Here is a 22,640-nt window from a genome sequence, read left to right on the forward strand (position 1 = left end):
TTTGCTTCCGTTATTCTCAGTGCTGTGGCAGAGTATCTAAGTCGAGATCTTCCGAAGAAACTGACTGCAGATGACGTGTTTATGACCGTTGGATGCAAACAAGCCATTGAGCTTGCAATTGAAATCTTGCATACACCGAAAGCCAACATCTTGCTTCCGAAGCCAGGCTTTCCGTGGGACATGGTCCACGCAATCTACAATAAATTTGAGGTTCGTGAATATACTTTCCTCCGCGAAAAGAACTATGAGATCGACTTTGACAGCGTCCGTGCGCTTGTGGACGAGAACACGTGTGCGATACTTATTATTAACCCACACAATCCTAATGGGAACACGTACTCTGAAGCTCATCTTAAGCAGGTATTTTACAGATACTCTAATTAGCTATACAACGTGACCTTATAACTTGTATGATATCATCTTTGATAATGTGTAACGTAACTATTAAATATCTCTTTATATATAAGCTGGCTGAGTTGGCTCGAGAACTAGGGATACTGGTGGCTTCTGACGAAGTTTTTAGATGGACTGTGTTTGGGAGTAATCCCTTTGTTCCCATGGCGAAATTCTCGTCTATCGTACCTGTGATCACTCTCGGTTCTATATCGAAGGGATGGAATGTACCCGGATGGCAAACCGGCTGGCTCGCGCTGCATGATCTAGATGGTGTCTTCCAATCTAACAAGGTCCGAATCCACTTTTTCCGATCACTCTTAAACATTACTACAATTACTTTATATCGTCGGTATATTTCTAAGTTAAAAAGAAATTTTTACATGCAAACAATGAGATTACATACCATTAACATACTAAATCTCTATGAATGTATTGGTTAATTTTATCATTCTATAAATAAATTTGGTGTACGTGAAAATCAACGTCCACATCGTCCATATTAAGAGTTGAAAATGTTCACATGTACGTAGTTTTCCTTGTCCTAATCTTGCTATATTTGGACAGATCGCAATTACTGTTAAGAATTTTCTGTCGATAGATGATAAACCACCAACTGTTATCCAGGTATGGATTTTTCTAGTTCGGAAGCATATTGTAACCAGGGTTTTTTTTTTCTTTTTTTTTTGCATGCATATAATAAGGTGAATTCGTGAGTTTTATCATGTAGGCAGCTATTCCCACCATCTTGAGGAAAACTCCTAAAGAGTTCTTCGAGAGGAGGCAGATTTTTCTGAAAGCGAATGTGGAGTTTGCCTTTGCTAAGCTCAAAGACATACCAGCCCTAACCTGCTACTTGAAAACTGAAGCCTGTACCTTCTTATGGGTATTCTATTATTACCACATTTCTTCAACATTTGTGACTTCTTATTAACTAGTATTAGTTTGAAATAAATCATATATATATATATATATATATATATATATATACATGCTTTTTCTCTTCTCCCAGACCGAGCTGAACATGTCACTGTTTGCGGACATTGAAGATGATGAAGAATTCTGTGAAAAGCTTGCTACTGAAGAATGCCTTGTCCTCTTACCAGGTATTGATTAATTTCTCATTACCTATGATCACGGTAATTTAACAGTTTAGCTTTTAAGACAATTTTTGCATAACAACATATATAAATATATATGTTACCATGTTGGATTGGTTTAGGGATTGCTTTTGGTCTAAAGAACTGGGCGAGGCATTCTATCGACATGGATATTTTCGCTTTGGAGGATGCATTTGTAAGACTGAAGAGCTTCTGTGAACGCCACTCCACTCTAGTTGAAGCTTCTTCAGTCAAAGACGTCTATGGTGTCAAGTAAAAAGGGCCAATATGGATCGTTGCCAAAGTCTTTTTACATATGCTATAAAAATAAATGTGTGTTTTATTGATCTGAGATAAGTCATGAACACACTCGTATCATACTTGTCTTAAATAAAATTGGTGTACTTATCACCAACCATGTAATGTTTTCTCGTAGATTGCAATATTTCTACTAATAAGAATGGTGTACTTAATTATCACCAATAACCATGTAATAATGAATCCTACTTTTCAATAAATAAATGAACAATTCTTCGGTTCACCCATCTCTTATTCACCCCCTCCTAATTAAGAAAATAGATTACTAATAAAAAAACAAATTTTGTAGATTAATTAATTTTAAAATTATTAATTCTAATATTATATTATAATTTTTATTTATAACATCTAAACCCTAACCATTTTTTCTATAAATTCAAACCAATATATAATTTTGTTTAATTGTGTAATTTAAACACTAACCATTCTTTTATAAACCAAACTGAAATACAATTTTGTTTAATTGTAAAATCTAAACCCTTAACCCTAACAACTCTTTTATAAACCTAAACCGACATAAAATTTTGTTCAGTCGTAAAATCTAAATCCTAACCACTCTTTTGTAAACCCAAACAGACATATAATTTCGTTTAATTATAAATCTAAACTCGAACTATTCTTTTATCACCCCAAACCGACATAATTTCTTTAATAAAAAATCTACAGAATTTGTTTTCTTAATTTATTTTGTCTTTTTATTTTAATTTTGATTTATTTTTAATATATAATATGACATGACATATTGTTGTATTTTGATTGGTTGATTAAGAGGGGGTGAATAAGAGGGATTTACCCTAGGAGTGAACCCAAGAATTTTCCTAAATAAACTTAAGAATTTATGTTTTATAATCGTTTGATATGGATGGATTCGTGCGCAATTCCCAATATTGGAGTATGTATCTCTAAGTATTTTTAACATACATGGGGTTCTGGGGATAAATACTTTGGGCGGTATGGGTTCCTACCTTGGTTTACCTTAGAGTTGGGGTGGATCTACAATGAAGGTTTTCTCTGTCATTCGGGATAGGTTACAGAGCAGAACTACTGGTTGGACTACAAAATTGCTCTCAAAAGGGGGTAAAGAGGTGATGATTAAATCGGTTACAGGTGCGGTCCCGACATTTGTGATGTCATGTTTTAGGTTACCAAAAACGATTACATCAAAGCTTACTAGTGCGGTGGCCAATTTTTGTGTGGAGTACCAAAGGGCAGTCAGGGGGATTGTACTGGTTAGCCTGGGAGAAATTATGTTGTAGCAAGCACATGGGTGGGCTAGGATTCAGGAATATTGATGACTTTAATTTGGCATTGTTGGCCAAACAATTATGGTGGCTAATAAAGGCTCCAGACTCTTTGTTCGCTAGGGTTTTCAAAAGTAGGTATTATCGGAATTCAAACCCTATGGAACCGATTCAATCGTACTCTTCATCGTATGGATGGAGGAGTATTGTGTCCGCTAGATTTCTGGTAAACAAAGGACTTATTAAAAGGGTTGGATCTGAGGAATCAATTTCTATATAGACCGATCCCTGGATACCGGCTCAATTCCCGAGACCAGCTTTAACAAAGTGTCCTTCTATGGACCCTTCTCTCAAAATGACTCATTCGATTGATCGTCAAACAAATACATGGCGTCAGTATATGCCCCACGAGCATTTCGACCCATGGGATGTCGCATTGATAAGGGCTTTACCTTTAGTTAGTTGCCTGAAGCCAGATTCCCTAGGTTGCCATTTCACAAAAACAGAGAAGTATACGGTTCAGTCAGGATATCATACGGAACGTCGGGTGGGACCTAGGCCTTTCCAGGGAACAATTCTTGGGTTCACTCCTAAGGTGAACCCCTTTGTTCACTTCTCCTTATTTTAACCAATGATAATTTGACATGTCACAAAACATTTAATAACCTATTCATTCATTTCCTTATAAAATAAGGAAACAAAATCTCTATATATTATTATAAGATTAATAACTCAAACCGCTCTTTTATAAACCAAAACCGATATATAATTTCATTCTAATTATAAAATCTAAACCCTAACCATTTCATTTGTAAACCCCAAACCGACATATAATTTCATTCTAATTGTAAAATCTAAACCCTAATCATCTCATTTGTAAACCCAAACCCACATAAAATTTCATTTTAATTGTAAAACCTAATCCCTAACCATTTTATTTGTAAACCCAAACCGACATATAATTTCATTCTAATTATAAAATCTAAACCCTAATCATTTGATTTGTAAACCCAAACCGACATTAATTTTTGTTCTAATTATAAAATCTAAACACAAACCATCTCAATAGTAAACCCAAACCGACACATAATTTTGTTGTAATTGTAAAATCTAAACCAAGCCAATATTTAACTTTCCTTAATTAAAAGTATACAGAATTTTGTTTCCTTAATTTGTTTTTTTTAACATAATTTTGATTTATTTTTAAAATAAAATAATGTATAGAAGATTTTGATTGGTTGAAAATGAGGAAGTGAACAAAGGGGGTTCACCCTAGGAGTGAACCTAAGTATTTTTCCTTTCCAGGGCCTTAGTTGTGGTCCAGAGATTACTCCCCTACTTGCCAGGGTTTGGCAAGTTCAATGCCCACCAAAAATCCAACATTTTATGTGGCAAGTACTGTTAGGATGTATTTCAGTATCGGCAAACTTGCGGCGTCGAGGTATTGCTTGTGATTCATGTTGTGCAAGGTGTGGTGCTGAGGAGGAAACAATTAATCACGCTATTTTTGTGTGTCCTACGGCTTGCCAAGCCTGGGCCTTACCTCAGGTTACGTTGGGACCAAACGTCTCTTTCCCGATGGAGTCGGTCTATGCAAATGTGGATCATTTTTGGTTCCTAACAATCTGGGTTCCCCGGTATCAGCTTTCCCTTGGCTTATGTGGTATATCTAGAAGGCACAAAATGCAAGAGTTTTCGAGAATATGGACGAGTGGCCTGAGGAGGTTGTTCGGATGGCGGAAGGTGAGGCGACGATATGGCAGCAGGCTCAAGTTGAGGGTGAGGATGAGGTTATTTCGTCGGCCTCGAGGGTATCTACCCCTCATGTGCGAGGGGCTGCAGTTTCCCTTCCCGCTAGTTTTTATGGGTATCGATGTTTCGTCGATGGATCTTGGAAAGAGAGTGATACCTTTGCAGGTGTAGGATGGTTTTGTACATCTTCCCAGAATTTGTCGTCAACTATGGGAGCCTCCAATTTCAGGCGTGGTCTATCCCCTTTGCATGTTGAAGTATAAGCTTTCATCTGGGCTATGCGATGTATGATCGGGCATGATTTTTGGGATGTTGCTTTCTTTACAGACTGCTCAGACTTGGTGAAGATTGTATCTTCCCCGTTAGACTGGCCGGCTTTTTCGACGTATCTCGAGGAATTTTCTTCTTTCTCTTTATCTCTTATGTATAGAAATGCAAATGTAAGTGCGGATTCGTTGGCACGCCAAGCGCGTACATCTCCGCATAATGTTTTGTATGTAAACAATTTTCCACCCAATTAGCTCTTTTGAGCTAATATTTTGTTGTAAAAAAAAAAAGATGCATATCAAATTGTAAAGAGAAAAAACATAGATTTTTATATATCTGATAAAATAATTAAAACCAAATTTTTATTTTTACAAGATCGGGAATCACTTCACAAATTTATGAATAAATGGTGATCAAGAACTGATCAACAAGCATTGGCGGACGATGCAAACGACGGTAGAGGTGGTGGTGATGCTTTGATTGACTCTATCAATCTGTGAGCTTGATTGACTCTCTCAATCGGTAGAGAACTAGACTTGTTTGAATCACACAAACAATCTTAATCCTATAATCTCAAGAATCAAATGAACTCTCAAATGAAACTAAAAGACAAAATTGCTTAAAACAAAGACACTTTTTGAATAAAACAAAAACAAACTTTGTATATTTCTTAAAAATGATTGAAAAGTCCATAATACAATGATGATGGAAGAGCTTATGTAACGCTCAATACAAACAGTCTAAAAGTGTAAAGAAAGGAAACTTAAAAATCAATATAAATGAGAGATTTTGTGTGCAACATTGAATATGGTCGTTGGTGATGGGTAGTGAGCTCATTATGGTCTTCTAATAGGAGAAAATAAATGATAATCACGTGCATTGATTTTTCTAGCCGTTGGAGATCAAAAGAGACATGTAGTCTTGGGAGATCAAAAGAGACATGTAGTCTTGGCCACAGGTGGAAAGTAAGATCTCCTCTATACTTGGATGCGAACCAAGGGCTTCTAGTGTGTCTCTTCTTCAGCTGGAGAGTCTCAAATGTGTGGATAAACAAACAGAAAATGATCTGTTGCAGTGTGAACTCCTTTAAGTGCATTTAGTGCCAAATTAGGAAAGTTGAGGGAAATATATATTTGCCTAATCTTCTGGGTGCTCGAGTATGGCAAAGTGTTAGCTAACTCTTCTGTATGGTTAGATGTGTCTTCTGAGGTGTTGATTAGTTCTTCCGCTACCTCTCGCAAACGTAGCGGTTGCTAGCGTTTGGTACCAATCACACAAATCGCTTACAATCGCTTCAAATCGCTTCCAACCGCTTCAAACCATTGAATTCCAAAAGCTGCTTTTCGCAAGTGTTTGCGGCTGCGGGCGATTGCGTTTGGATTTTTTTTTTCAAACTTGAAACAAATCAATGATAATGAAATATTATATATATATATATATATATATATATCTTTTACCTAACTATTTTATTCATTAAGGATGAGAGAAAATGAAGTACATATACAATTGAAAATATTAAAAAATAAAAAAATTGGAAGAAAATAAGATTTCAATTAACAATAACCAGGAAAAGTTGATGTAAATTTAATGGCACATGGCAAGTAAGTTCAAAATAATTTAAATAAATATAATATTTCATCAGAAATTTAAGAAAATAAGATTATTTGTGAAAAATATAAAAATAAATCACGAGTGATTTTTCTCAACTCTCGTTTGATCATTACTATCAACGATCAATTATCAAATTACTTGATTAAAGTTTTATAAAAAGCCAAATGCATAAAGTAATAAGTATTTCAATATGAAATTTATTTGTTTTTTTAATTATTATTTTAGTATTTTTTAATGAATTTTAATTATAAATTAAGTTTAATAAAAAATTTGGTATTTTTCAACATTTATATAATTATATATTATATTTATTATGTTTTAACCGCTATTGCACCCGCTGGTCAACCAGTCGTAAACTCCCGCAAACGCACTCATTTTAAAACGCTAAACCAGTCATTCAAAACGCTTGAAACCACAACCATCCGCTTCCGCAATCTCCCGCAACCGTAACCGCAAACGTTGCGGTTGAACCAGTCAAGCCCTGAATGATCCTTGGTTGATGATGATTTTATGTCCTCATCATTTATTGACTAGTATTTTATTTTTTAGATTGAATGGACATATAATAAAGAAGAAACTTTACTCTTTTCCACTTCAGCACTAACTTCTTAAAAATAGTAACAATGGTGGAAGTTCGTTTCACTTTAAATTTTTTAATATTATGGTCAGCTTCTGAATTACTTAAAATATAGGAAAAAAATAAACTGAAATTTTTATTGTATTATTTTTAATTAATTTTATTCTGTTTTTTATTACATTTGTTTTGCTTGTTCAAATCATTGAGCTTCAAGAAATATACTAGAAAAATCTCAAAAAACTAGGAATTCATTTGTTTTATTTGAGGACTATTGTGGCTATTGTTCTTAAAAATCAATAGCAAAAAATAAAATAATGAGCATCTTATATTATATTTAAATTATAGTATATTCAATAGACTTTTGAAAACATAGTGACAATAATCCTTAAATCAAACTAATAACGTCATGTAATTTATTTTTATTAAAATTTAAAAAATTGAAAACAAATTATAGGAAACAAATATCATGGAGCGGTCAAGCCATGGAATTGATAAATATTTTTCCATCATATGAAACTTTTTCTGCAAATTGGAGAATAACAAAACTGTCGAAAATTATTTGCTAATTGCATTAAGATTTTTTAGAAGACTTGCTATTACGACTTACGAGTTTCTCATAAATTCTTCTATATACAAAAAAAATTCACTCTTTTTTTTTTTTGAATTGTTCTATACTTTATTCCGTACCAATTGTAGACCTAGCAAAGGGAGACTTTTTGGTCACGCGACCAAAAACAAAAACTGGAATTTGACGACATTGATGTGCATGTGGCATGTAGGGTTAGATCACACGAAGTGATTTAAACGTCAAGTGTTTTGGTCAAGTGTTTTACCCTTTCTATACATGCGACATATGTGAGACATTGGAAGATGACCAAACCCCTTTTACGGTTCTAAACTTTGTTTTGGTCATCATAGCATAATTCGTTATTCCCTCATTCACACAGAGATGTGCATGTAAATTGCATTTATACGTCGTAATATTGTATACAAAATTTATACATACGCCTTTAATTTAATAGAAAAGGCTAATCAAGATGTGGATTAAATTGAGCTAAAATTTTGTCAATTTTTTTAATTTGAATGGCCATCTTTGAAGTCAACCACTGCTCAGATTTCTTACTTGTGTCGTCAACAAAAACCCATTCTCTCTCATGTCACCTAATTATACAAATATAACATCTTAACATTTATTCCCTCATTACAAAAAATAAAATAAAAAATAAACAATGAACAAATCCGTAAACACCGTTTCTTAACAAAAATAATGAAGAACTCTACTGCGATCTTGCTCACTTCTTCCTTTATTCTTCTCCTTCAAACCCTCCACGGCGTTAAAGCTGGTTTCAACTGCATCGGAAGTTCCTTCCCTACCAATAGCATCTACCAAAGAAACCGTGACTCTCTCTTCTCTACTCTTTCTGATAACGTCACCTCAAACGGTGGATTCTACAATGCTTCACTCGACGGAGTTCACGTTCTTGCCTTCTGTAGAAGAGACTACGAGAGGCAAGGTTGTATCGACTGCGTCGAAAAATCCATTCGACAGATTAAAACAAGTTGTTCTAACCGTGTTGATTCGTTCAACTGCGACAGTGACGATAGAGACCGTGTTTCTTGTTTTGTACGTACCACGAATCACTCAACTTATAGGCTACCCGAGTTTGGACCGGCTACGCTTGATCCGAGCCCTGTTGCCATCGACACATCAACCAAGAACATGACCCTGTTCCGCCAAGAATGGGATGCAATGGTTGACCGGGCGCTTGAGGCTGCAACCGTTGACAATTCCACAACGGTTCTTAAGTATTACGGTGTTGTTAGAGCAGAGTTCACTGAGTTTCCAAATGTTTACATGATGATGCAATGCACACCAGACATAACTTCAGACGCGTGCAAGAATTGTTTGCAAGAGTCCGTTACCTATTTTAGAGACCAGTTCTGGGGAAGACAAGGAGGCGGGATTTGTCGACCGAGCTGTGTTTTCCGGTGGGATCTTTTTGCCTTTTACGGCGCCTTTGCTAATGTAACAAGAGTTCCTGCGCCTCCTCGAGCTTTGGTTCCTCGAGCACAAGCAATCTCCGTCACTCGCTTGAAAGGTGCATGTGAATGATAAACATTGTCACTTGTGAAAATCTGAGATTCTCATTAGAAAAACTAATCTTGCAGGAGGAATTATTGTGATATTCGTAGTTCCTATCGTCATTAATCTTCTCGTGTTTATCGGTCTGATCAAAGCCTATAGTCAGATAAGAAAATCGAACAACAGAATCAATGGTATGTTTTGTCAATTAAACTTTGTGATGCATCATTGCTCATAAATCATAATTAAGTTGTTGTTTTACTTTGGTATGTACAGAGCAGCAGAGTGATTCTAGTGGTCAATCTATGCTACGGTTCGATTTTGGCATGATACTAATCGCAACAAATGATTTCTCCTCTGAAAATAAGATTGGCCAAGGTGGATTTGGATCTGTCTACAAGGTAAATAAACTTGTTAAAAAATGTTCTATCAATGTTCAGAAACCTAATAGCATAAGAATCGGGTTTGCAGGGGATATTACCGGGCGGGCAAGAGATAGCGGTAAAGAGATTAGCTGGAGGTTCAGGACAAGGAGATATAGAGTTCAAGAACGAGGTTTTACTCTTGACAAGACTTCAACATAGGAATCTTGTTAAGCTTCTTGGGTTTTGTAATGAAGGAGATGAAGAGATTCTTGTGTACGAGTTTGTCCCCAATTCAAGCCTCGACCACTTTATATTTGGTGAGCCTTTTCACTTAGATGTTGTGTAAGTTTTTAAATGTTTAGTATTATTGACGCTTCTTTTAAAATCTGCAGATGAAGAGAAGCGTTTGCTACTAACGTGGAACATGAGGTTCAGAATCATAGAAGGCGTTGCGCGAGGTCTTCTTTATTTACATGAAGATTCCCAGCTAAGGATTATACACCGAGACTTGAAGGCAAGCAATGTCCTTTTAGATGCAGATATGAACCCTAAAATATCAGACTTTGGGATGGCAAGGTTGTTCAACATGGACCAGACTGGAGCAGTGACAAGAAAAGTAGTTGGAACCTTGTAAGTTTGCTCTGTTTTTACAGAATCTGTTAAACAACACATAGCTCCTCTGTTTTTTTTAGAAGTTGGGGCCATCTGTAATGTTATTGTTGCATATTCGTAGGGGGTATATGGCTCCTGAGTACGTTAAGCACAGAAGATTTTCAGTCAAGACAGACGTTTACAGTTTCGGAGTCGTGCTTCTCGAGATGATAACGGGTCAAAGTAACAAGAACTATTTCGAAGCCCTAGGGCTCCCTGCATATGTAAGCATATAACTATCAGAGCCTTGTTTCTTACGTTATATATAATAACTAAGTTATGATGATAACATATAGGCATGGAAGTGTTGGGTTGCGGGCGAGGCTACCAGTATCATCGATCATGTACTGAATAGGAGCTCGACAAACGAAATCATGAGGTTCATCCACATTGGTTTGTTGTGCGTTCAAGAGAATGTTGCAAAAAGACCAACCATGAGTTTGGTTATTCAATGGCTTGGAAGTGACACTATCGCGATTCCTTTACCTACAGCTGCTGGTTTCACCACAAATTTTCCTGTCGAACTGCATGGAACCAATGCATCGAATCAAGCCGAAGGTGGAGCTGGCACATCGTCTTTGAATAAGCTCTCAATCACCGAGTTAAGTCCTCGTTGAAACTGAGATCTAAAGGTCGGTTTTTATTAAGAAAAAACAGGAATCTTTATTGATCTTACCAAGGTTCGTTAGAAGAGACGATATATAGTTATACAAGCTCTCATATCGAATCTAGACTCACGCAGGACCCAAGTGTTCACCAATTAACTAATTGGATGAAGAATAGTGTTTACTTTTATAGTACTTCAATTACAATTGCATATTTGCAGGACAATCCTTGTAATCCTTCTTTGCGTTTAACTTCTTTCATTTACATCTAAATAAATTGTACTCATTTGCGTTTAACTCTATCAAGATTTACTTTTCCTCCTCCACCTTAATTTGTTGTAAAGATAAGAAACATCACTGTCACGAAAAAACTTTTACAGCACATATTAGTGTAACAATCAAAGATTTGTGTACTATCTTTTTCGAGAAAAGATTTGTTACACGGTTTTTAGAAGAAAAAAAATTACTAAACCAAGACTAATAAAGAGTTGCACAAATACATACATACATTAAACAAGACTTAACCGAAAAAACATACATACATTATTTGCGTTTATAAAATTGAATTTCAGTTAATACTCCCACCGAAGATCATTGTTATTTATTTGAAGCTGCTATGAATTAAATCTTTGTTTTGCAATTATCTCTAAAATTTTGGCTGGCCATTTTTGCATCTTTAAACAACAACCAATACACATCTTCTCAGTTACGTTCGGAGGAAGTCAACGAATATACTTATTTATTTATTTGAAAATATAGAAAAGACTATATATAAGAAAATTTTAGGTGGCCATTAATTGAATTTACGATTTTACGATTTTAAGTAGCAATTAACTGAATTTGGTTAACTGGAAATAATTTATAGATTGGATGGAAGTAAAAACTTTATAACTAGTATAAAGTACAAAGTGATCTGCTTATAGTATAAAGAAATTGCTATAAACACCACTATACACTACAATATATATTATTTTGTATATTGAACATGATATAATTGTAAATTTTTCTAGATTTTATTATCTTTTTTTCAACTTGAATAACATACAAAATTTCAATTTTTATTTCAGTTAAAAATTATAATATAACATGTTATAAAAGACTATCACTTTTTTTTTTCTCCCACGGCTTATGGAAGCTCTAGTCACAGCTTTGCCATTTTCACTTTTTTTTGGTTAAAGTCCAATTAACCAATACACGTTTTCTCAGTTTGGAAGTCAACTCATTAATATCTATTTTGTCAGTTTTTAAGTCAACTAATATCCCTTTGGCTTCTTATAGTATCATAAGTCATAACGTACGCGGCTCGTCAAAAATTTCATCAGTTAATTAAATGAACGGTATGCTCAAGACTTCGACAATGGAAACAACGACATTGTTTCCGGTATTAATTATTTCATTAGTATATTGAAGTAAAGAAAAGGAATTTCATGTAGGCTGTAGCAAGTACGTGGAAGCCTACGAGGTTTCAAAAAATTCTAAGATGGTCAAATAATCCAATGGAAATTGGTGATACGATTCAAATATGGAAATTTTCCATTGATAATTTTAAAACCTCAAATAATATTACTCTTTTTAAAATGTCTAAAATTGTATTTTATTTATTTGGGAATCTTCCATTGATAATTATAACACCTTAAATTTTAAAAACCTCAAGTTTCCATTGACAATTTTAAAACCTCAATACTGTATTAGTCTTTTTCTTTTGGAATCTTCCATTGATAATTATAAAACCTAAAATAATTTTAGTCTTTATAAAAGGACAATTTTTTTTAATAAATAATTAACAAATTTGATGGCTCTAAACATGCCTACAATCATCACTCTAAAAGAGTAAAATAACTTGTTATTCAATTGATGATTTTTAAAAATCTTCTAAAATACTATGTTATTCAATTTGGAATCTATGTAAAATCATTTAAAATCATTTACAATATATTGTTATTCAATCACTGATTTACAAAACTTACTTAAAATCTACTATTATTCAAAATATCACAACTTTTAAAAATAAATACTATTTTAAATGATTCTACAAGACTTTTGTTTGTTTTTTAGTTGTAAAATATGAGTAACAAAATCATACCTTATAAGGTGGAATTTCAGAGGATTTCATAAAAAATAATCAACACTCGATACAATACAACAGAGATAAAAGGGCAGTGGCGTGATATCTTCTCGAGACACTCATCACACAAATTGTGGTTTCTTGACTTGACAATCAGTTCATTGTCATAGTCTTCCACTCCAAAATTCGTCCTTCAATAATCATGCACCTCAGGGAAACACATCTTTCGATGATGGTAAAGAATGATAAACCAGTCAACTTGGAACAGAAGCTAAAGTTCACAAAGGTTAAACGCGGAAAGAACATCGCTAGTTTCATAATAATATCATCAGAGAGGAAATTAGCTCCGTTAAGGTTCAAGTGAAGCACTGTTTGGTACTTAGAAAGCACGTACGATAACCCATCGAAAGTAAAACCCTGGCAATTGGAGAGAAGAAGCTTCTTTAGAGGCAACTTGGCATCAGCAATAAAACAGAGCAACTCATCGAATAAAAACGAATCGGAGAGATCAAGGTCTCGTGAAAAATATGAGTAACAAATCATACCTTCTGAAGCTTCTTCTCTTTCTCTCTCTCAAAACCAACTTTTCCTCCTTCTTCTCTTTCTCTCTATACAATCCTCGATTTGGGGATTTTTACTAGTTCAGTATAATCTGGGTTGCTAAGAATTTTATAGCTTTGTTTAATCCAAAATCAAGAAAGGAACCTCTCTCTGCCTTATTACTAGTTCAGTATAATAGCTTTGTTTAATAGGAAGATTGAATCTTTTGTTTAATCCAAGATTGAAATTGATAATGATCTCTAGCTGTGAATATAATAATAGCTTTGTTTGATTTTTATCTCCCATCTACGTATCTACAATTTATATGTGATCTGACTTTTTTTTGTTTTCTCCGATCTCATAGGAAACTCAACGTTGGGTTGGGTTAATATAGGAAACTGGTAGTGGTAAGTTCATCAATTCATTCACAACCCAAATTAATGTGGAACCTCTCTTTGAAGTTTCTCCTGCACCTTCTGTAACATCGGCGAACCAAAACTCAGTGTTTCGAGGGTGGGTGTCGGTCGACACCACTTATTCTGGTTTGACCAGATTGATTTAATTATTGGTTTGAACCGGTTTGGTTTAAGGAAACCATTGGACCAAGGTTTAAAAAGGAGAAAACGACCTAGGGTCGTGTTTTTGTTGTCTCACGCAGCTTTGAGAAAAAAGAAAAGAGAGAAAACTGTTCTTGAGGTTCTAGAGGGAGATTGTGAGATTTAAAGGCTTTGTTGGTGAGATTTTGCTGTGAGAGTGAGGATTCAAGGCTAGGAACGTGTGGGAAGCTTGCTGAGAGTGTGGATTCGTTCATTGTTGGTCAGAAACTTCCTGCAAAGAGGTCAGTGCATAACCATGGCTAATCTAAGCCCTTGATTTCCTTGTTCTTGCTTGTTTGTTGTTGTTTTGTGTGTTTTCTTGCTGGGGATTGGATTGTACAGGTTCCTAATGATGTTTCCGGCATGAGTTTTGAGTATTGGACGATTTGGAGGAGGTTGGGAAGCGAGATTTGACTCTCGGCATCGTGCGGATCGCAGTTGCAGGTGGAGTGTCGATCGACACCACTTGGTGTCGGTCGACACTAGCAAAAATTGGCATCGATCGACATTGTGGGGTAGTGTCGGTCGACACCAATGCCAGTGTCGGTCGACACTAGGCTGGTGTCGGTCGACACCTCCCTTCCAACAAGACGATGTTCGTTTTCCTGGTTTGTGTGTTTTGTTTGTTGGTTGTTTTGGAACATTGGATCATTGTTGCTTGTGTGTATAGCCCAATAGATGGGAGGATTGCCTCACTGAGTATTTATCAAATACTCAATGCATCTCAATTTGTGTTTGTGGTGCAGGTAAAGGCAAACTGTGATCGTGGAATCAAGACAATGAAGAGGAAGATGTTCTAGTGACTCGATTGTTTGCTGTCTGGCAATCTGGCATTGCTAGGTTTCTAGAGTTGAGTCATTAGAAACATTGCTAGGTTGGTGGTTCTATGTTTTCTTGTTGGCTGAATTATTGGGGATGGTTTATGTTATAATAATAGATTATTATTGGATATTGGTTTGTTTGTTATTTAATTGGTATTTGTTAATCCGCTGTTGTTTGTGATTGTGGTTAGGTGGCTAGTGGATATGAGACCACTAGTCGTAGTTTATTATTATTATTATTATTTTATTATTATTTATTATTTAAAAAAAACGGGTCAGGTCGTTTCACCTTCACAAACACAAATCGATTGTATAGAATTTTTTTTTTGTGTTATAAAATATTTTAAAATCACCCAAAATTTACTAATAAAATCTCATAGAATCTCATAGAATTTCATAGAATCACATATCATTTTCCTTTTTTTCTAAAAGAAAAACTCTAAAACACAATCAAATCTCCTAAAATCTTTCAAAATTCTAAAATATTAAAATCCTATCAAATCCTAAAAAAACAAGTTTAATACCCCCCCCTCTAAGTAGCTTAGAGAAATGTTCACCCTAATTTTAAAAGTGATGTGAAACATGAATTGAATACCAATATACTTTCTCTGTTTTTTTTTGTCGTTGTAGAGTATATTTTTTTTTTCATAGTACTTGTCGTTTTGTATTTATGATGCTAATTTATGAATAAAATTTCCAGTTTTTTCTCTATTTTTTAGCTTCTTAATCATTTATATAAAATAAAATAGAATATTTTTGAAGGATAAAACAGAAAATTAATTGATTTTTTAATTTGTGTGAAACTACCTAGAATGACAAATAATATGAATTAGAGGGGGTATTAGATAGTTTAAGTAAAATTTTATATTTATTATGGGGCAGATATATATATATATATATATATATATATAGTTTTATTGTTTGTTATGGGGTGAAAGTATTTACTATTAATATTAAAAATTATTTAAATATTTAACTAATATTTAAAATATATAATATTAAGTATGCATATATTCTTAAATTATAATATTTTTCTCTCTTTTTTTGTTTATTAAAGTTATTAATTTTTCTCTTATTTACAAGAACATGTTTTTTGTGGCAGCAAAATATTACATATCTAAATTTCATATTTCTCAATCCTAATTAAACAATTTTTAGGTATTTTAATCTTCTCATGTATGCTAAATTTAATTCTCTAAAAATATTGAAAGCGTTTAAAACATGGGAGTTTTTCAAAATTACCCATTTTCCTATGTCAGTTTTCAAAAATATTTTTTCATGGTGTTTATTTTCAAAAATAACTGTTTTTAATATATAAAATGACAAAATTCTAAACCCTAAACCCAAATACTAAACCCTACCCCTTAAAAACTATACTGTTATATCATGGTTTTTAACCATGATATAAAGAGTCTTTTAGAGTCTTTTGATTTGTTTTCTATGATGCTTTTGAGTCTTTACAGGTTTTCTAGGATTTTGGCATGAAAATAGCTAAATGGAGCAATTAGAAGGGATTTTTGAGCAATTCAGCTAAGGAAGAGAACTTGGAATCAATAAAGAGTGACGGTGTCGATCGACACCACCCTTGGTGTCGGTCGACACCCTTGTTAACCGCAAGAAGATCCAAGTTTTGGAAGTTTTACAAATCTGCCCAAAGTTTTCCGTATTTGCATTATTAGTCCTTGTCGTGTTTTATGACATATATATATATATATATATATATATATATATTGTTTTGGGTTTAGAAACCCTTAAGCTTTATTTTTCCGTGCAACTTTTAATAGAGAACCCTGAGAGATTTTTAGAGAGCTTTTGAAGAAAAGAATCAAGACTCCTTGAGAGAAGATTCAGAACTCCTTTTCTTCTTCCTTTAATCTCTTAATGCTATATATTTTATTCATGATTTATATTCTTACAATTATGTGTGAGTAGATCTGCTTGTTAGGTTTAGGGTTTATCATTACGGATTTCATGGATTATTAGATTAATTGATTATTGGATTCATTATCTTTCTTATTCTTCACCATAGGTTGTTTTTAATAAATTTCTCAAAAAGGACATTTCTAATAAATTTTATTAAAACAAACACAAGAAACGTTCAAGCATACTCTACCATTTATCCCCTATATATTAAAAGAAAAGCATTTTCACTAAAAAAGCTGATGTGTCAGCATTACAGAGCTCAGTGCACATTTTTGCAAAATCCCCTTAATTTTTCTAATTAGTTACATCTTTGTGTCATTGTATTTAATTGCACAAAAAAAGTGCATAAACTAAAACCCTACACATATCTATCCTCACCTATAAATACATTCTTCCTAACACTCACGAGAGAAAACAAACAAACTTCATCTTCAATTTTCACATGCCTTTTTTCACCAAGCTTAGCGTGAGTCTTTTTTCAAACTATCTAATTTCAACAAACTAAATTTAAATTCAAATATATTCAAGGTAAGTTTGTTACCATCAAAATCAGACAATTAAATTCAAAAACTTATAAATGTAAACATGTTGTATTTAGTTATATTTTTAGTAACATAATTTTTTTCGTTTTGATATTACCTAACATACAAAACTGAATAGATTTTAAATATAATTCAAAATAACGATTTTCCTTTTTTTCCTTAAATATATATATATGTTAAACCGAAATTAACAAAATCTAATACAACTACAAATTTTTTTTTGTTAGTATTTTAAAATATTTTGAAGTAAGGCTAAACAAATATTATACCCCATATGGAGTAAGGCTACCGGGACGGGTTTGGCCCGCTTAAGGATTTAGGTCATTTGTTTCGAGATTTTTTGATGGTTTTTATCCGTTTCATAATTTGCAAGTTTTATACAATTCCGATTAATCACTAATTCGATAAACGTTAGATTCAGGTATGTTGTTTTGTGAATCTTAATTTGATGCTGAAACATTTACTATTTCAAAAATCACAAACTGGATGAAACCAAACTAATATAAGTTTGAACGGTAAATGATTTAACAAATAATTATATCTATATATGTAATTCTATGTGTAAACAATATATTACAAACCTTATAGTAAACATAGTTTTTGAAATCAATCACGCATGTACGTGCGGGTCCGTACCTAGTATACTCTAAAACCTATCAATGAAAAAAAAAAAAGCATAAGGGGTAGATGCTTTCCATGTTCTCTCACTGAAATACTAAAATCTTAAAAGTTCTAAATATTGTAGAAGATTTGTCGGCATCTAGTACATCTAACTTGTGTTAAAAACTTAAAATGTTTTGTTTGAAAATTTTAGTTATTGATTAACTTTCATTTTAGAATATTTTTCCATTTCCACAAAATATGGTATTAATCTCATAATTTTAAAAGATTTGTCGAAGTTACGTAAAAGATCAAGCTGAAAATTTACTAAATTTATAGAAACACTACAAGAAAACATGCCATTTGCGACGACCGTTTGTGACTGATTGTTTAGTCGCAAATATTTGCGACGGTTTTGCGACTATTTTAATACCGATTAACGACCATACAAAATACGGAAGTAAAACTGTCGCAAATTTACGACGAAACAATAAAGTCACAAAAACGTCTCACCTTTGCGACCGAATATATACTTTTTTGTAACTGATATTATTTCGTCGCAAAAAAAGATGCATTTTGTGACTACTTTGCAACTGCAATTTTGGTACGTGAGAGCCGTCGCAAATAAGTCGCAAAATAGAGACTTATTTGCAACGACTTTTTGGAGTATCATTTAGTAGCAAAGTCGTCGCTGCATGTCGGCAAAAAACGTTGAGAATGTGGAAGATATTGTACTCAACTTTTGTGACTACATTGAAAACAGTCGCAAAAGAGTCGCACCATGTCGGCAAAAAACGTGTTTAAAGTGTGTTAGGTGAACTGAAATTTTGTGACTCTTTCTATAATAGTCACAAAACAGTGGCAAAATTTATCTTATATATATGCCACCACTTCTTCTTTCATTTAAGAAACAAAAAAAAGGGAGAAAGAAACAAAAAAAAAACGTGAGAAAGAGAAAAAAAAATCGAGAGGACGAAAAAAAAAAAAAGAGAGAAAAAAAAATAAGAATAATGTGGAACAATCCTTCAAGAGCATGGATGTACAATCTGATCGATCCGTTCACTAATCATATCTCATCGGATTATTCGGCGGGTGTGGAAGAGTTCATCGATTTTGCCTGTAGCCATGCACAAAATAGTAGAGGTAGGTTTTACTGCCCTTGTGTAGTATGTCACAATTCGAAGTCTTTGAAAGCTGCCTCTGTTTCGAATCATTTGCTAAGTAGGGGGTTTATGCCTAACTATTATGTATGGTATGAACATGGTGAAGATTATGATGTTGTTGGGGAGGGAAATAGTAGTCATTATGCTAGTAATACAGATTATGCTAGAGCTAGTGAACCAATAGGATTGGATGGGGAGAATATATATGTTGGGATGGTGAATGATGCATTTCATGGTTCTGTACCATATAACGAGTATCATGAACATGAAAGTGGAAATGATCATGTTCATGAACAACCCACCCAAGAAGCAAAACGGTTTTATGATATGCTAGCTGCTGCAAACACGCCACTGTATGATGGATGTCGGGAAGGGCAGTCGCAGTTATCGTTGGCAGCTCGGTTCATGAACAATAAGGTCGACTACAATTTGTCTGAAAATTGTATAGATTCATGGACAGGACTTTTTACGGAGTATTTACCAGAGGGTAATCAGGCAACCGGTTCATACTATGAGACGGAGACTTTGATGCGAAAGCTAGGATTACCGTGTCGTACATATGATGTATGTATAGATAACTGTATGCTCTTTTGGAAAGATGATGAGAAGTTGGAGCATTGCAAGTTCTGCGGCAAACCAAGGTATAAGGCTAGTGAAGGAAGAACAAGAATACCGTTCAGTAAGATGTGGTATTTACCCATTGCGGAAAGACTGAAGAGAATGTACCAATCTGAGAAGACTGCAGCTTTTATGAGATGGCACGCTGAGCACAGCTCTGAGGAGGGATTAATGTGTCATCCTTCAGATGCGGCTGAGTGGAAGAATTTTCAGCAATTGCATCCCTCATTTGCAGCAGAACCGCGCAATGTTTATCTTGGATTATGTACAGATGGTTTCAATCCTTTTGGGATGTCGAAACACCATTCATTATGGCCAGTGATATTGACTCCATACAACTTGCCTCCTGGGATGTGCATGAACACAGAGTATTTGTTTCTGACGATTTTGAATTCAGGACCGAATCATCCACGAGCTAGTCTTGACGTTTTTCTCCAACCATTGGTCGATGAGTTAACAGAGTTATGGTATAATGGAGTGGAGGCATATGATGTGTCCTTAGATCAAAATTTCAACCTTAAAGCTGTCCTTTTGTGGACTATCAGCGATTTCCCAGCATATGGCATGTTGTCAGGATGGACAACACACGGAAGATTAGCTTGCCCAATTTGTATGGACGATACAAATGCATTTCAATTGCCAGCTGGTAGGAAGACATGTTGGTTTGATTGCCACAGGAGATTTCTTCCTGCTAATCATCCAATGCGAAAGGATAAAAAACACTTTCTCAAAGGCAAACACGCAGTGAACGACTATCCACCGCAATATTTGACGGGTGAACAGGTCTTACATGAGCGTATAAGAAATGCCGAGCCGCCAAAGACTTCTGACTGCGGAGGAAATGGGCATGAAAATAAAGTGGATGGTTATGGAAGTTGGCATAATTGGCACAAAGAAAGCATCTTGTGGAAGCTCCCGTATTGGACCGATCTTAACTTGCGACACACTCTTGATGTGATGCATACTGAGAAAAATATTCTCGATAATCTCATGTACACTGTTATGAATGTGAAAGACAGATCAAAAGACAATGTGAGGTCCCGATAGGATGTTGCAAGATTTTGTGATCGAAGTCAATTGCATGTTGATGCTGGTGGGAGAGCTCCTTTTCCTACTTGGAGATTGAGTGCGAAAGGGAAAAAAAGCCTACTTCAATGGGTCAAAGAAGATGTTAAATTTCCAGATTGGTATGTAGCTGATTTAGCTAGTTGTGCAGACATCAAGGATGGAAAGTTTTCAGGAATGAAAAGCCACGATTGCCATGTCTTTATGGAACGATTGCTTCCATTTGTGTTTGCAGAGTTGTTACCACGTGACGTCCATCTTGCAATATCAGGTAAAAATTAGATATATATATATATATATATATAGCAATTTAATTTTATATATATGTCAAATTAATTAATGATTTTATTTATATATTGTAGGGATTGGATCATTTTTCCGTGACTTATGCAGTCGATCATTGGAGATAAGTCATGTCCAAGTCCTGAAAGCAAATATTGTGATGATTTTGTGCAATTTGGAGAAAATATTCCCACCTTCGTTCTTTGATGTCATGGAGCACCTTCCTGTACACCTACCATACGAAGCCGAACTTGGTGGTCCAGTCCAGTATAGGTGGATGTATCCTTTCGAAAGGTTTTCCAAACGCTTGAAAGGGAAGGCGAAGAACAAAAGATATCCAGCGGGATCAATCGTTCGATCATATATTAATGATGAGATATCATACTTCTCAAAACACTACTTTGCTTCAACCATTTCTACAGCTAGTAGAAGGAGGTATTTCATACTTACATTATAATATATAATAGTCTTTTAAATTAACATGTAAGGCTACTTAAAGTTTTAAATATTTTTCAGGTCTTTGCGATATGATGCGGGTGAGGTTCCTGTATATCTAGTACCCCTACCAGATATATTCACTCAAGTTGGTCGTCCTAGTGGCCAAGTTACAGAGTTTTGGCTGTCTGATAAAGATCAAAAATGCGCACATGCATATGTATTGCGGAATTGTGATTACTTTCGTCCCCTAGAGAGGTATATGTTTCAGATTATTTTTATAGCAATTTCTCTTCAATATATTTATGGATTAATTGTCTTCTATATGTTGGGAAAAACAGTGTGTTGGACGATCAAATTCGGTATGAATATCCAGAACTCACTGATGATGAAGTCACATCGAAAAGAGATGAAGATTTTAGCGATTGGGTTTGCCAATATGTAAGTATATGTAAATAGTTTAATANGCGCCTCTTCCTGTTCCTCACCCTCAACCGCAACCGGAGCTTGTTCCAGAGGGAGATAACGGCGACAAAGCAAACGAGGAAGAACAAAACCCTAATCAAAATAACGATCACTACCAAGATATGTTAGATGGTTTGCTAGCTCTTCCAGGCCGAGAACATCTACCACTCCTGTCTCAGCATCCTATCCCTGGAGTCGAAACTCTATGGTATAAACACTCTCTCCTCTTGTAATTTTTCTTTAAGTATACTCGGTATGTCACATAGAATCTTAAAAGCATGAATGTGTTCAATAGTTTGATCTTTAAGTATACTCGGTAACACTCTCTCCTCTTGCGGTAATAGGTTCACTAATCGGTTGTTTGTTGTTTGTTGTTTGTTGTTTGTTGTTGTTTGATGTTCAGTAAACGGTTGTTATTAGATATTCAATAGTTTCAATAGGTTATTGGTTCATATTTTCAAGTAGACTTACTCAGTTAATGTAACAGGTTTAACCGGCACAAAGGAAAGCTTTCTCGAGTCATTGCTGGAATCTTAAGGAGAAAGTTTGATGGGCCTTACTA

At 34.5% G+C, this 22,640-nt stretch overlaps 3 protein-coding genes across 5 annotated transcripts in view; all 3 read left to right on the plus strand.

The window, feature by feature from the left end:
- LOC104737296 (probable aminotransferase TAT4) overlaps nt 1-1,994 on the plus strand; it is a 5,619-nt gene extending 3,625 nt beyond the window's left edge. Inside the window, exons 1-6 of one of the 2 annotated variants that reach the window (XM_010457435.1) lie at nt 22-360; nt 468-686; nt 961-1,020; nt 1,124-1,279; nt 1,406-1,499; nt 1,616-1,994. In XM_010457435.1, coding sequence (XP_010455737.1) covers nt 82-360; nt 468-686; nt 961-1,020; nt 1,124-1,279; nt 1,406-1,499; nt 1,616-1,770 — 963 coding nt within the window. In that variant the 5' untranslated portion in view covers nt 22-81 and the 3' untranslated portion in view covers nt 1,771-1,994. Of the gene's footprint in view, nt 1-21; nt 361-467; nt 687-960; nt 1,021-1,123; nt 1,280-1,405; nt 1,500-1,615 lie in introns of those variants that run through there. The other variant, XM_010457434.2, reaches the window with a different exon arrangement.
- Nucleotides 1-11,260, plus strand: part of LOC104737297 (cysteine-rich receptor-like protein kinase 38) — a 44,428-nt gene extending 33,168 nt beyond the window's left edge. The window contains exons 1-7 of one of the 2 annotated variants that reach the window (XM_010457433.1): nt 8,471-9,358; nt 9,429-9,536; nt 9,619-9,743; nt 9,814-10,024; nt 10,100-10,337; nt 10,441-10,582; nt 10,655-11,260. In XM_010457433.1, the coding sequence (XP_010455735.1) occupies nt 8,527-9,358; nt 9,429-9,536; nt 9,619-9,743; nt 9,814-10,024; nt 10,100-10,337; nt 10,441-10,582; nt 10,655-10,975 (1,977 nt within the window). In that variant the 5' untranslated portion in view covers nt 8,471-8,526 and the 3' untranslated portion in view covers nt 10,976-11,260. Of the gene's footprint in view, nt 1-8,470; nt 9,359-9,428; nt 9,537-9,618; nt 9,744-9,813; nt 10,025-10,099; nt 10,338-10,440; nt 10,583-10,654 lie in introns of those variants that run through there. The other variant, XM_019235155.1, reaches the window with a different exon arrangement.
- On the plus strand, nt 19,061-20,878 carry LOC104738435. The gene has a single exon (XM_010458610.1). The coding sequence runs from the start codon at nt 19,061-19,063 to the stop codon at nt 20,876-20,878; it is 1,818 nt and encodes a 605-aa protein (XP_010456912.1).

This window comes from Camelina sativa, chromosome 13 (assembly GCF_000633955.1).
Source record: "Camelina sativa cultivar DH55 chromosome 13, Cs, whole genome shotgun sequence".
Lineage (NCBI taxonomy): Eukaryota > Viridiplantae > Streptophyta > Magnoliopsida > Brassicales > Brassicaceae > Camelina > Camelina sativa.